At 45.1% G+C, this 12,028-nt stretch overlaps 1 protein-coding gene across 3 annotated transcripts in view; it reads left to right on the forward strand.

Annotated features, from left to right (window-relative positions):
• Positions 1-4,967: 4,967 nt before the first annotated feature.
• kcnq2b (potassium voltage-gated channel, KQT-like subfamily, member 2b) overlaps positions 4,968-12,028 on the forward strand; it is a 30,761-nt gene continuing 23,700 nt past the window's right edge. For all 3 annotated transcript variants that reach the window (XM_085457887.1, XM_085457886.1, XM_085457888.1), the window contains exons 1-4: positions 4,968-5,455; positions 5,998-6,148; positions 6,344-6,434; positions 7,800-7,926. In XM_085457887.1, coding sequence (XP_085314013.1) covers positions 5,323-5,455; positions 5,998-6,148; positions 6,344-6,434; positions 7,800-7,926 — 502 coding nt within the window. In that variant the 5' untranslated portion in view covers positions 4,968-5,322. The remainder of the gene's footprint in view (positions 5,456-5,997; positions 6,149-6,343; positions 6,435-7,799; positions 7,927-12,028) is intronic.

The raw sequence follows: 12,028 nt of genomic DNA on the forward strand, positions 1-12,028 counted from the left end.
TTTCCTTGTGTTGACATGATCCTGCTGTTTATAAGAATTTCCTTTTGCTCTCTCACCTGATGGACTTTACATCTTGTCTTTAGCAGTGTGACAAACCAAATCAGGCTCTTTGAAGATGTGGACTAAAGTTATTTGACATCATTCTGTCGCTGCGGCTGTTGGCGGTGTGGTGGCGGAGGCTAGTGTGTCTCAGACTGCAGATGAATCAAGGAGCTGAAGGAGGAACGAGTGCCCTGCAGGCATGCATGATTTTATATGAGCTCTTCTCCACAGGCATGAAATCTAACAGGACACCATGGTGAGCACCACGAGTGTGACGGTAATTTAGGGACTTTTTTTATGAAGCCATCAGACACACGGTCTTCCTGCATGTCCATGTTGTTATTAAATCTGTGTGGAAATCCCTCAGTTTATCACGCAGGCCTCTGTGATTGTCCTGATCCCCTCGCTTGTTTATTTAGTTTTTTAAAAGTAGGTGATTCACCACCACCATCATCATCATCATCATCAATGGAGAAACAATAATGGGTAAAGACAGTCCTATTGGTGCATCATTTATATCTCAGGGCTTAAAGACAGAACGATCCAGGACAGCGTTCATGTTGCAGATGCCTACAAGCTGTGGTTGTAGCACTTCAGCATCTAGCAGAGCAGCGAGTGTTACCAGACCTAGGGGAATCTGGACCGGCAGCAAGCGGCACACGAGCACTGCGTAGCCAAATATGAGCAAACTGTGGATTAATAGCGAGGACACCGAAGTTAGCGTCTTGCTCAGGCCGGAGCTCATTTATTTCTGAGCTGCGCGTGCACAGAGCCTATAGCTAGAATTTCTCTGGTAGTTCCACAGCAGTGCGAGAGCACCATCTACTGGCATAATGAAATATAACCATGGTCTGGCACACATAACAATGTCAAAATAAGTCACAATAATAAACAAAAAATAAGGGGGTAATTGGTTTTCTTACAAAAATAAACATGTAGCTTTTTCAACCTGCTACACGAGCATAGAGACGGTAATGACTTTGTGTCAGGCAGTTTCAAATGCAGCATTTCAGCAAACACAAAAACTGTTTGAAAATGCAGCGCCTGGACCTTCAGCGAGCAGACTCGCTGTATTTCCAAAGTTCACTCAGAGGAACATGACAGGAGAGCAGGAACAGAGGTCAGGGTTAAAGCATTGCTCTTAGTGACTTTATAGATTGCATGTGATATCGTCAGATACTGATACTGTATGATGTGAAGTATTTGTGAAACTTCCTGCAGAACAGAATAAACAGACGTACGCTAACTTTGTGTTACTCAAAGCTTCAGTGCTCTCAGGCTCGCTCGTCTCCACTCATCCAGCACCGTGTCATCGGTTTGTTACGCCATACGACACATTCAACCACACTGCTGACCTACCACTGAAAATCTGCTGGAGCTCTCAATATAAATGATTATATCAAACTGATAGTTCCCCCACATTTAATCCGACACTGAACTTTGACCTCATTTTCTGTTCAGGTGTGGAGTCAAAGTAAAACAGAGGTTTATATACCCATGTCTATTTAATAGAATAGAATAGAATAGAATAGAATAGCCCTTTATTGTCATTGGGCATGTACAGTGAAAGTGTGGGTGCTCCACACCAGCTGTGCCACAATAAAATATAAATAGTAGACAGCAGGAATAAATACAAAAATCAGAGAAAGGCACACAACAGAGAACAGTTTGCAAAGAGCTAGTCCAAAAGGACTTTGTCTGAATACAGTCTTTGTGTGAGTGTCCTGAGTGATGAGGGTCACTCTGACCATGGCTCAGAGTGGTGAGGTGGGTTGGCAGGGCGGGGTGTAGGGGTCACCTGTGATGGCCCTGGTTTACCTGAGACAGGTCGATCTGGCGATGGGGTGGGAGGGGACGATGATGGGGCTCTCCGCTAAAGTCTGCCAGTATAAATGTCTCTGAGGGGGGTTAGTGAGGTGCCAATTGCCTGCTCTGCTGCCCTCACCACCTGCTGCAGTTTCCTCTGCTCCTCCACAGTACAGCAGTTGAACCAGAGTGTGCAGCGATAGGTCAGACGGCTCTCAATGGTGGAGCGGTAGAAGTTAATTAGCAGTCTCTGAGGTAATTGGGCCTGACGCAGTTTCCTGAGGAAGTACAGCCTTTGTTGCGCTTTTACTTCCTGGTGGGAAATGTTTGCGGACCAGGTAAGGTCGGCCGGGATGTGGACTCTGAGGAACTCAAAGCTTTCTTCATTGCATTAAATCTGACGGTCTATGTTCTAACTTTGTTACAACGGAGTGCCACAAGGCTCTGTATTAGGTCCCCTTCTATTTATCATTTACATAAACAATCTTGGGCTAAATGTGCCAGATGCAAACTTGCACTTCCATGCTGATGACACAGTTATTTACAGCTGTGGTTCAACTCTTGTCCAAGCCATTGACTCCTTGCAGAAAGCCTTGTTTTCTGTCCAGCACTCATTACTTCAGCTTAAACGTGTTCTCAGCGCAGACAAAACAAAGCTCATGTTGTTTTCTAAATCAAGGAAATGGGCCCAAACAATCCCATCAGTAAAAACTCTTGAGGGTAATAAAACAATGTTGGTTCACACGTATAAATATCTGGGAATCTTAAATCATGACTCGCTCAACTTCAAACCACATGTGGAGAATCTGAAGTTAAAACTGAGATTGCATTTTCAAAATGAGTTGTGTTTCTCTTTTAATACAAAGAAGCGGCTTGTTGCTGCAACATTTTTGCCTGTGGTGGATTATGGAGATATTCTATATATGAATGCTTCTGCTCAGTGTCTTCAAACGGTTGATACTGTGTATCGCGCTTCTCTGAGGTTTATCACTAACCCTGAATCTCAGACTCATCACTGTGAGTTATACTCTCAGGTAGGACGGCCTGCTCTGGAAAGTCAGAGGAACTATATATATATATATATATATATATATATATATATATATATATATATATATATATATATATATATATATGAGAATATAAAAGGGTTGCTGCCTTCTTATATATGTTCTCTGCTTGCAATGAAACGTGCTGGTCGGTATTCTCTTCGTCCGCATGGTTACTTGTTGCTTTCTGTTCCATTTGCCCGAACTGAATTTGGTAAAAGACCTTTTGTCCATTTAGCACCCTCGGCTTGGAACAAACTGCAGAACGACAGGAAAATGACTGAATTCATTTCATTAAGTGCTTTTAAATCTAAACTAAGAATCCTTGAGGGCAAGTCCATAACATGCAACTGTTTCAATTAGAGTAATTTTCATTTAAACAGAATTTTAAATTTTTATTAGAATTTTATTGAATTTTATTTTATTTATTTATTTTTTCATTAATTTTTGCAGGTGTGTTTTTGCTGCCTGTCTTTAATTGAGTAATTTCTGTAACTGTGAGACACTTGCTGCTGCCTATCTTGGCCAGGTCTTCCTCGAAAAAGAGGTTTTTAATCTCAATGGGATCTTCCTGGTTAAATTGACTATGTGCACGTTAGCATATGTTACTTCCGGTGCGGAAACTCCTGTGGTGAGCTGTGTTTCCGGTGTCCTATTCGCGCCTGGTTTACGGTCCAAAACAAGTTAAGCAAATGAATGAATCAAGCGGCGATTTACATTTCTATAGATGTCTCAGGCATTTACCCAACATATCTGTAAATGATGTTCATCGACTTGTCGATATTTTCCCCCGCGCCTCAGAGCAAAAGAGAAAATGGATTCAGATGTTATATTTCTCAGCTGTCCCTCGTTTATCGCAGGTGTTATGTTCTAAAAATAACCAGCGAGAGGTGAAATCAAGCAGCCAATTTTATTTTTTGACGGTGCAAAACGTTTGGTGGACATCGTGGACATACAGCACTGCACTTCAGTCACACTGCTAGCATCGATGCAGCGATTCTGTACTGTACAGGAGAGACGGAGGAGATCGTCTGCAGCGATCAGGACGCAGGACACAATGTGACGTAAAAAAATAAAAAGCGTAAACTTGTGCTAAAAAATCTGCGAAACAGCGAGGTGAAAGGTGAACCGCGTTATAGCGAGGGACCGCTGTAATTTTGAAGGTAAGTCACAACATACCCTTCCTACATACTAATGTATAGAAACCGTTACCAGCAATCATTCATTTTTGTGTGGCTTTTTTCACGGTTTGTTAACATGCTGTGTAGGTGTGTACTTGACGAGCTGATCTCGACATAACGGGAAACATCTGGTTTGACTGTTCTTCACCTGTAGTTTGAATGCTGAACATTTGCCTGTTTGAATCATGAGACCAGTCACTATACAGAGATGTGCTTCTGAATGTGGACGATGTGTCTTCTGCTGCAGTGATGCAGTTCAGCTTGTGTTGAGTGATGTAAACAACTGATCGATCTAAACGCTTTAAACGTCAAAATTGATCATTGGATTTTTTATGACACAGCAGCGGTGAGTGTTCCCACCTTCTGCTCTTTGTAACTTAACGCCATCTTTCTGTTTTCGAGTTTTGGACATGGTTTTGGAGGATATCTTCACAGTAGCGATTGACCGCAAAGTAAAGCTACCGGAAATGTACAACCCCACATCCGGTCTCAAACCAGGAAGTTAGCATTTTCTCGTGCACAGGGTCAATAAAGGTTAATAAATAAATAAATAAATACCCTTTCTACCTCCTCTTCATCAATGTAGAGGGCGGACATCGCTTTCAGCTATTTATTAATAAGTGACTTTTATGTATATGTATATATTGTGCTATTCTTAGTTAGTGTATTGTCTGTCTTGTTAATGTTTGTTTATAATGGAGCACTGTAATAAAAAATTATTTCCCCCAGGGATCAATAAAGTATTCTGATTCTGAAGCAGGAAAATGGCTTCAGTTTACTGAGGACAGAGAAGGGTTCTTCATTCCCACTGTCACCAGGCTCTGCTGACGCTGCAGGGTCTGTCGTCATCACCAACCTGATTGGTTCTTTGGTTAATGATGTTGTCGCCACAATCTCTATCCGCCCACACCTCGTGCTGCTATGGTGACCGCCGTTGACATCACGTTACCGTGGAGACGGTGATAAGCGATCACGCTTTTTTTTTCTTTTTCTTTTTTTTTGCAGCTGATCGAAGTGATCAATGTTTCTGACGCGGTGACGTCATTCTGTTTCCTTCCTCGTGCGGGAAGTCAAAAACCTGCTGATCAGCCAATCTGCGGTTCGTCTGTGCTGCATCCTCCGCTTCCTCCTCTCCGTTTCTCCTCCTCCTCGGCCCCGATGCTCCCGCCGGCCCTGCCCGGCCTCGATGCTCGGTCCGCGGGCTGGCTGTAGCTCGGTGAATCGGTGCACATCGTCGGTCCGTCATGGTGCAGAAATCTCGCAACGGCGGGGTGTTCCCCGGAGCGCAGGCCGACCAGAAGAAGCTGAAGGTCGGCTTCGTGGGTTTGGAGGCCGGAGGGACGGACTCCAGTAGGGACGGTGCTCTGCTCATAGCGGGTGAGCAGCTGTGTGTGTTACCTTTAATAACCAAAGCAGCTGATTTCACTTAAACGTATACAGGACATGTCACGTGGTCACTCTGTCACGAAAACCTGCAAACCTTTCTCTTGAAGGTTAGGACCAATCAGCTTCATGGTGCAGGTGTTTACTGAGAGGAGGCTTGAATGCGATTGGCTGATGCACCGGAGCAGCTTTGCATGATTCACAGCTCAGAATAATCCTTCTGTATCTTGCTCTGGACACCTCAGATCATCCTCAGTCTGAAACAGGCTGTTTTAGCTCCTCCCCCTTTAAGAGCTTTTCTGTAATTATATTATTAATTAGTAAATAATAACTGGATTGTTTTTCCTTGTTCGTTACTGTTCTTACTGTGACCACATGCTGGGATTAATAATTAAGTATTTCTGATTCTGCTTTCCTCTGATTGGCTGCCCATCACAGACAGAGGGTTTACTCCCACATCACTCCCATACTGCCCCCCAGTCCTCAGCAGCACATGTAAGCGTCCGTGTGCCTGTCTGACATGTTTCTGTGTCTAGGTGGAGACGAGGGGCCTCGGCGGCAGCGCAGCAGCGTCTCCGGGGGGAAGAAACCTCCCAAACGAAACGCCCTCTACAGACGCCTGCAGAACTTCCTGTACAACGTCTTGGAGAGACCCCGAGGATGGGCCTTTATCTACCACGCCTATGTGTACGTAACTGTCCGCACACCTGCGTGCGCGCACCAATGTAACGAGCAGGAGAAAAGTGGGATTTAGCAGGTGGGGACAGCTGGGCGGTCCTTAATATTCCCGCCCTCTCTTCCCCACAGCCGTCTCTCAGAGTGAGGTCACCTCACTAATGTTTATTTTCCCTGAAATGCAGATCTTTCCTGTTCTGTGTTCAGGTTCCTGCTGGTGTTCTCCTGCCTGGTTCTGTCTGTGTTCTCCACCATCAGAGAGTACGAGAAGAGCTCCGAGGACGCGCTCTACATCCTGGTAACCACGCAAACATCACGCTCGACCGTCGCCAGTGTGCTTACATTTGTGTCCACATATGTCCATGTGAATATTTTAGATCGACCAACTTTCAGGCCTTTTTCTCAAACACTGAAACTCGAGGCAATGTTTGAACATGGATATTTCCAAAGACAAAAGCCTGAAATTTCCACTCGGAATGAAACTGAACCAGGATCTTTGGAACAGACAGGAAATGTCAGAGTGATGCTAATTATAATATATATAATGATATTATGATAATAAAACTTCATGTAGCATCAGACTGTGCTGTGTGTTAAATATGTGTTCTGTTTTTAGTTTACAGTAATACTTTAAACTGAAATATTAGACTCAACAAAGTAGGCTGGTAGAGTCAGTCTACATATTTAACACGGTTAAACTCCAGAATTTGGACGATCTAATAATATATTTTTGTTTTTGTGGTACAACAAAGTCGTATTTACTGATACACAGCATGAAACCTGAATGAAAAAGTCATTTTCTTTATGACCAACAAGTTCTTGATGAAAATCATTCTACACACTTTGTTTTTAGTATTGTGAAATATTTATATAAAAATCACAAATGTTACTAGTTGTCTTTTGCAGTATGATGCAAAAGACAACTAGTAACATTGACACCCTGCCCCCCGAGTCCTCAGCAGCACATATATAAAGTTTTTGTCATATTTGAACTGCAGATAGTTTGAATGTGTCGGTCCCAGATTAGAGATCCAGGCAGGGAAAGGGTCACACTTCCATCTTTTTTAAGACCGTCATGTTCAAACACTGATGCAGATTTCACTGTTAAAAAAACGTCTGAGAGAGACGCACCATCTTTCAAAAAAATACAGCTTAAAAACTTGTGAAGATATAAGAAGTGAAAAAACCCCAAAACAATATGTTTTCAAATTTTGTACCATATTTTTTATGCAAATCACAGAAAGCAGAGCAGAAGGCTTAGCTCAGTGGTGTCCAACTCCAGGCCTCAGGGGCCGGTGTTGCAGGTTTAGACATGTCAGCTGATTTAATGACCTCCTCAACATGTCCTGAAGTTCTCCAGAGGCCTGGTAATGAACTCATCATGTGATTCAGGTGTGTTGACCCAGGGTGAGATCTAGAACATGCAGGCCCTCGAGGCCTGGAGTTGGACACCCCTGCTTAGCTAGTGTCTAAGGTTTGGCTCAGCGTGGAGCTGATCGCACACGTGATGGTGCTTGAAGCGGAGATGAAACAAATATAAAATAAAGTTATTGATGGTTCTGTTCAGCTGCAGTGTTTCATTCTTCACATAAAGCTGGATATATTCTTCTGAGCACATACGTGCTGCTCTGATCTTTAACAGCGTGTTGTTGTGGTGTAACAGGAGGTGGTGACCATCGTGGTGTTCGGGGTGGAGTACATGGTGAGGATCTGGGCTGCCGGGTGTTGCTGTCGGTACAGAGGGTGGCGAGGTCGACTGAAATTCGCCAGGAAGCCCTTCTGCGTCATCGGTGGGTCAGAGCTGAGTGTGTTTGTTGGTCACGTTCAGTCTGTGTCACGTCTGCTTCATTATCTCTGAGCTTCATCCACAAATGTCCCCGAGGACCTTCTAAAGGTCTTTACTTCCTCTGCAGAAGGTTTGTAGAGTTTAAAAGTCACGCCGAAGTCGATCCCACCGCTTGTTTGCTGTGTAGCCTCTGCTACTCTGTTCCTCTTCTTCACCCTCAACTAGAGACAGTTCAGTTGGTGGTGAGAAGGACCTGTGGAGGCGGAGGCTGTGGTTTCACTTCACTCCCTTCAGCTCAGCATCTCCAACTGTGTTTAGGGTGGAGCTGGACCATCCAGCCTTACTGCTGATGAACTCATGAGCTGCTGATGAAATCAGCTGCTCTGCAGCATTCAGGCGTGTTAACACAGGAGGAAAGACATCAAAGTGATCTTAGAGAAGCAAATGTTGCCCATCAGTCTCAGAAGGGTTTTAACAGTATTGCCAAACAAACTCCATCGTTGTCCATCGTTGTACAGAGAAAGAGATTATCCACAGGTGAAAAACATTAGAGACAGGAGGGGACCTCAAGGTCAGAGCGTACAACAAACCCCAGAGCTCTGCCTCACAGCTAAGGCCTCTGTTGGCAGGGACAGCACTGCACAGCACACTTTTATACAGCACATCTAAACACAACAGATGTTCACCAAGTGCTGCACAGCGAGTACACAATGCAACACAAATGATGTAGGAGTTATCATAGGGTTGGGGTAACTGGTCATTCGCCCATAGGTGTGAATGTGAGTGTGAATGGTTGTCTGTGTGTTAGCCCCCCCTCAGGAGTAAAAGTACAACAAAATAAATGAATAATAAAAATTTGAATAATTAAAGTTAGAGTTATAGTTTAAGTTAGTCTGAAGCTGAAACAGCTGATGAGAGGAAGTATGTTTGCAGTTGGGAAGATGATTCCAGAGTTTCGGGGCTGGGAATTCACGGTTGCTTGTATGAGTCAAGCAGTCAGTCTGGAATTATTAGAAGGTGCTGATCAACAGAACTAAGCTGGAAGTTTAAGACTGAGCTAAACATGCATGTGCCAGGAGTCCAGCTGCTGCAGTCGTGTTACGGATGTTTTTTATACAACATGTAGGTATGGAGGGACAGTGGGAAATGTCATGGTCTGTCAGTGAGTGGGATAAATCACTAAAACATTGCTTTCATTGAGTTTGAGGACTTTTTGTGAGAGCCAGGTTTTAACATCAGCTCAACAGCAGGTTAGAGAGCAGGAGGCGGGTTTAAGAGGGAAGGAAATCTGGGTGTTGTCTTCATAACAGCTTCTTCGTGGGAGTGAACGCTGGTGCGACTAGCTGCTGCTGGCATGTTGGTGAGCCTTGTATTACCTGTTGTTAATGTTTGTTAACTCCCACCCATAACCTGTGTTCTCACTGGTCCGAAGCCCTCCCGTGGTTCATCTTCAGCAGCTTTGTGGATTAACGTGTTGTTTTGGGGGTCTGTGCTCATCTGGACTACCCTGCTTTTCCTACGTAGTCCACTGGCCACAGTCGCCCTCTCCGACTCTCTGCCAGCGTTCTGTTGCTGTCTGGATGTCATTGGTCTGTGTGGGTTCTCTCCAGGTACTCCGACTTCCTCCCAGTCCAAAGACACACAGTTAGTGGGGTTAGGTAAACTGGGGAGTCTACATTGGCCGTAGGTGTGAATGTAAATGGCTGTCTGTGTTAGCCCTGCCTCTTGCCACATGGTAGCCTGGGTAGGATCCAGTCAACAACATGTCTTGTAGTTCTCCAGAGGCCTGCTAATGAACTAATCCTGGGTGACACAGAGTGATATCTAACACCCGGAGGACACCTGGAGTTCCCCACCCCTGCTGTACAACAGCTTATCTCCCCACCTCTGACCACATGTGAATATCTTTAATGTTAATTTAACTTCATTTGTCATCTCATTTTGCAACATCAGGGGCATTAATTTGAACACTCTTTTGAGTCGTACTGACTGCCTCCCAAGTATAAATCCTCTGTCCTTCCCTGATTAAACGCTCATTTAATGATGGACTTGATGACATTTTAGACGCCTTGGCTCCTTCTGTGTTGCACCATGGTTTATTTCAGTCAGCTTAAAGCTAAAGGTTGTTGCCTGGAACATAAAATCTATAAAAGATCTCGACTCGTCCTCCACAAACAAATCAAACCCTATCAAATTGGTATTTATGTCTGTTGTTGTTTTATTCAGTTCAGTTCTTTTTTATTTCAAACATATACATTCACCAACGTTTCATAAAATCATTCCATACAGTTGTTTGAAAAGGAGGTTTACAGGTTTACATCCTCATCATCTAAATTTGAACAACAAAAACGTATACAATGCCTTCAACTTAGAACATAACATCTCAAAAAAATATTTTCACATGTTCAACTGAAACTATATTTAGATTTGCTAATTTGCAGAAGAAAATAAACATGAGTTTGACTGCTGTCTTGGGTTCATTGCATTTTCTTCATTCTTATACTTATTTAAAATTTCTTTTTTGCGTTTTATTTTAAACTGGTTTATATCACTGCTGACCTTTATTTCTTCTTTTAACTCATTCCAGAATTTAACTCCCGCTATTGAAATAGACATCCTTTTCAACGTTGTTCTTACTCTTTGTAATTTTAAATTCCACTTCCCTCTAAAATTATACCTCCCTTCTCTTTCTAAGAACCATTTACTTATTTCGATTGGGAGCATCCCTTTCCTTACCTTATATAGTTTTAAACTTCACCAGATCCTGGAATTTTATAGCTTGCGTCCTAATAAAGAGTGCGTTTGTGTGAGCCCTATACCCCTCCTGATTTATTAGTCTAATGGCCCTTTTCTGCATTATGATTATAGTCTGAATATTACTTTTATATGTATTTCCCCAAACCTCTACACAATAACTCATGTATGGTAATAGCAAAGCACAATATAACATATACAATGTTTTACTCCACATTCAATATCCATCATTTTAGATTTAATCTCATCACCTAGTGGGGGTGGGGGGTCATAGTTTGGTCCCGCCTTCACTGTTGTGATTGGTGAGGGGGTAGGGACAGGCTTAGGGCGTCGGGGGGTTCCCCGGAGGCATCTACTTGGGGGGCTCAACCCGGGGTAGCGGTCACGTCCGGTTGGGGGCTCTGTTGGCTCTCAGGTGACTGTTTCCTCGCGGCTGCGTGCAGCGGGGCTAGGGGAGGGTCTGTGCTGACGGACGTGGGTTACTGACCTGGCAACCTGGCTGCCCCTGGGTGGGTCCGGGATGGGCGTGAGGTTCTGGGGGCGCTCCGTCTCTGGGCTGGGGCCCGGGCCGGGCCTCGGGGGCTTGGGTCCTGGTTGGTGTGTTGCCGGGGTTGTGGGCGGGTGGGTGCATGGGGGCCCGGCCCTGGAGCAGGGTGCCGCCGGTGCGTCGAGCCGCCTGGGGGGCTCTTCAACTGGTGGGGGGGATGGTCACATCTTGCAGGAGCTTTCTTCTCTTCAGGAACTCTCTGCAGGAGGGGGAGATACAGGAGAGGTGGAGGAAGATCTCAGCCTGGGCGTCTATTGTCTTATGTAGTCTGGAAGATGTGTGGATGGTGGGGTGGGTGCAGTTTTCTCTGTGGTGGGGTTGGGTGGCCTGTCCAGGGCTCTGTGGAGCCGGAGGGCGCTACTGCACTGGGCCCCGGTCTGATGGGCCTGGGCCCCCCTTCCCTGGCGGGTCGCGAAGGGTGGGAGTGCCTACTGGGGTCAGCGGGGGAGCTGGCCCCAGGGAGGGGTTACCTGCCCCTCCCTTCCTTCCCTCCCCATCTCCAGCTGCCACCCTCTTCCCGCTCCTCCACAACCACCCACACATGAAGGGCCTTGGAGTGGGGGTATGTCACCAGGGTGCAGAGGAGGCTACCCCCCCCCCCCCCCCCCGTCCCCTTCTGGCTGCCTCTGCCTCAATTTTATCCCACAACCTAGACATTCACATTATTCACACTCTCATTACACATACATATAGGATCTTGGGGGTGGGCACAATCACGGAGTCCAAATTACCATCAGGGTGTACACCCCACCCCTGACGTCGTTGCCCACCTCTCAATTTTAAATACACTTAGTCATTGAGGGCT

The sequence above is a fragment of the Copadichromis virginalis genome, linkage group LG5, assembly GCF_057382275.1.
Source record: "Copadichromis virginalis isolate Kocher_CV1m ecotype Utaka linkage group LG5, C_Virginalis_male_GT1.1, whole genome shotgun sequence".
Lineage (NCBI taxonomy): Eukaryota > Metazoa > Chordata > Actinopteri > Cichliformes > Cichlidae > Copadichromis > Copadichromis virginalis.